Raw genomic sequence first — 3,129 nt, 5'->3', positions numbered from 1 at the left:
TCATTTAGCTGATTTAAGACTAAAATTTTAACTTTTGTAATCTCTTCCCTATTTTGACCTTCTTGTTATTAAAAAATGATAATATATTTTATTTTTCACTAATTATTAACTTTCAGTACATTTGAAAACTCCATGAATAATTTAAAAATAAAATTTGAATATTTTAATCACGTTGTCTGTATAAAAAATTAAAATACATCTTATTTCAGATCAATTATTTTATAATTCAAGTAAAATTAACAGTGTATTAAAAAGTTAGATTCCAGTAGGATTGTTGAAACCAATTCTATTTGAAACTTGGATAAAGAATCTTTGTAAATGGTTAGCCTTATTATTAATATTCTTCATTTGTTTTATTGAATTATGAAATATTTTCATAATTTATTTATTGAAACGGTTGGTGATGATGATGGTGATGATGGGAATAGAAGAAAATTGTACTATATTAACATGAAGGTTAGTTACATTTGAGGCTGGAGAAGCAAAGAAGAAAGTCAAAAAGTGAAAGAGCAAAGATTACATTGTTTTTTCAACTATAGGAATACATGTAATTCAACTATGGGAAAATAGGAAAATCAGTTGCATGTATTGATATTTGAACTATAAATTTGCTGAATATCATTTTTTAAAAGTGATTACATTATTTAATTAACTAAATTAAATTTTAGATTTAATTATAGGAAATTTTGATAAAAGCTTTCTAATCCTATTTTTCTTTCAAAGTATAGTAAAAAAACTGCTAAAGAAACATCATAATTGTTGGCCTAAAAGATGTGACTTAATTAAACATTATGAGGCAGCTATTCTTTCAAAGTGCATGAGCCTGTTATCTGCCAATCTTGAATCATAAGCAGATTTTTTGTACTCAAACCATGTAAATTCTTTGTACAAGCTTTGTTCTCCTCTCATCAGAGATGGCAATGGAGCTATTTTCTCACTCAAAGGTGGTCCACCAAAATATATCATTGAAAGCCTTGATTTCACACTGTTGGCCAAAACCCTATGCTTCACACTTTTAAACCTTCCATTGGTCATAACCTGAAACATCAACCCGCCAAGGCGAAAAAAAAAAAAAAAGGAAAAACTCCATTAGAGACTACTCAAGAAGAAGTGAAACTGAAAATTTTTAATAGACCCAAAGTTCCAATTCTGAATAAAATGAGAAACTATAACCCAAAAGTTGTTTTCCTTTGTTTTTTTGTACTTGGGATAAAGTGATGGTTGTTTGAAAAGCTTATACAGCTAAGCTGTACTCAATAAAAATTATTAGTGGGGACCGTAAACGAGATTGACAGATATTAAGTGATCAACAATTCAAAGAATACTCCAAAATCATTTTTAAAGCTAGTGTACATGATGACAATTAGAAAGAATCATATTTTGTTCGTAGAAATAGGGAAATTGACTAATGAAAATTTTGGATTATTTTATTTGCTTTCATGCGTTTAGATGAATAAATAGTGGCTTTTCTACTACGTTTGATTAGGAAAAAAAATGTAGCTTTTTTTTTTTTTGTACCTGTAAGGAGTCACCAACATTGATGAAAAATGAGTTTTGGTCAGGTGGCACTGAAATCCAACTTCCATCTCTAAGAGAGATTTGAAGGCCAGAAGTGTTGTTGGATCTTAGCACTGAAATGATTTGTGGGTCAGTGTGTTCTCCAAATCCAATCATATTGCCACCATTCATAGGTTGAACATCAGGGCATGGAGGGTAGTGGTTAAGCCTGAAAATAGAGTCACTCTGTACATCCATCAGCAGCTTACTGAAAACATTCCTAGGTTGAATCTTTAGCCCATCAGCTATCATTTCAAGTATCTCACATGCCATTTTCTTCGCTGCTGACATATAACTATTCAATGTAAAACTGCAATAACAGTACCAAAAGTTTAAAACAAAAACAACCCTACAACACAAAATGCTACAACTGACTAGAAAATTTACAGAAAAAATAAAAAAATAAAAAACAGAATTCCCTGGTTGGAAAGTTTCCCAAAGTTTCGATAACATACCTGAAACTTTCCAGGTTTTCACCTGAAAGGAATCTAAGGAGGTTGGGATCTTGATTGGTTGTCAGGAGAAGATATTCCACCCAACCAACATCACCGTTCGTTCCAATCCTTTTATTACCATAGCCATAAGGTTTAGGTTGTCCTGTTTTCTCTTTCTCACAAAGTGGTAAAGAGAAAAACTTGGTGGCTTCAGATTCCAGCCTGGAAATGAATTCGATTGGAACCCCATGGTTGATCACCTTGAAGAATCCAAACTCTTCACAGGCTTTGATTATCTGGTGTTTGGAATCAGGTTTTGACAGGTCCACAAGAGGGATTTGAGGGAACAATGTAGTTGGCTTGCTGTTTCTGATATCAGAGAACTGTTCAATTGCTGGTTTTGATAACACAAACATTGTTTTTCCCACTTTTTCTTTGTCAGTTGTTGATGTTATTGTTGTAGGTTTTTTTTTTTTTTTTTTTTTTTTATGCAAGTATGAAAGCAGGGAAACAGATGGATAAGATTGAAATTTTTTTGGTGATGGGTTTAAATTTTTTTCTTTTTGAGTGAATTGATAGAATGGATGAGTTTGATACAGATTTGTATAGACAAAGGGATGCATGAACAAATAGCTTTGGGTTTTGCTTGGGTATTTATAGGAAGAGAGAAGAGAGAGTTTTCAAAAAGGGAAAAAGAAACAAATATTTTATTAATTGAAAAAACAAAAAAAAAAGTATAGAAAGAAGAAAATATTTCTTTTTCATAAAAAATTTAATAATAATAGAGAAGATACATTGTTTTTTGACAGTTATTTTTACTCTAAACGGCATAGATCAGCATCATAACCATTCAAAAAAAAGTAATTTAGAAATTTAATAATTTAAAATATTATACCATAATATAATATGAATAAAAGATATAAAGATAATATAATTTAAAATTTTTACAAAAATTTTATATTAATTTAATAAAATAAAAAAATATACTTTATACTTTTATATTGGTACAAAATATAACATGTAATTTTTGTATAAAATAATATATAAATACATGAATTATCAATATTTTATACGATACAAATATATAAATTATCAAATCTAATCAACATGAACATTTTATTATTACACACTAAAATTT

At 29.1% G+C, this 3,129-nt stretch overlaps 1 protein-coding gene across 1 annotated transcript; it reads right to left on the bottom strand.

Moving 5' to 3' along the window:
* Positions 1–452: 452 nt before the first annotated feature.
* On the bottom strand, positions 453–2,747 carry LOC111287169 (gibberellin 2-beta-dioxygenase 1-like). Its single transcript, XM_022877473.2, has 3 exons — positions 2,013–2,747; positions 1,519–1,867; positions 453–1,038 (listed from the first exon to the last, which is right to left on the bottom strand). The coding sequence occupies exons 1-3, from the start codon at positions 2,612–2,614 to the stop codon at positions 790–792; spliced, it is 1,200 nt and encodes a 399-aa protein (XP_022733208.2). The 5' UTR covers positions 2,615–2,747; the 3' UTR covers positions 453–789.
* Between the last annotated feature and the right edge of the window lie 382 nt (positions 2,748–3,129).

This window comes from Durio zibethinus, chromosome 4 (genome assembly GCF_047325235.1).
Source record: "Durio zibethinus cultivar Kanyao isolate XHJ-2024 chromosome 4, ASM4732523v1, whole genome shotgun sequence".
NCBI lineage: Eukaryota > Viridiplantae > Streptophyta > Magnoliopsida > Malvales > Malvaceae > Durio > Durio zibethinus.
The sequence above is the reverse complement of the archived record's forward strand: the minus strand, read 5'-3'. Positions and strand labels throughout refer to the sequence as shown.

Excerpts from the sequence above, each read along its gene's own strand:
- LOC111287169 (XM_022877473.2), bottom strand. The coding sequence starts at position 2,614 with ATGCATCCCTTTGTCTATACAAATCTGTATCAAACTCATCCATTCTAT. Across the intron at positions 1,868-2,012 it reads GAAAACCTGGAAAGTTTCAG|TTTTACATTGAATAGTTATA; the intron begins GTATGTTATCGA and ends CTGTTATTGCAG. Across the intron at positions 1,039-1,518 it reads ATGTTGGTGACTCCTTACAG|GTTATGACCAATGGAAGGTT; the intron begins GTACAAAAAAAA and ends TTGATGTTTCAG.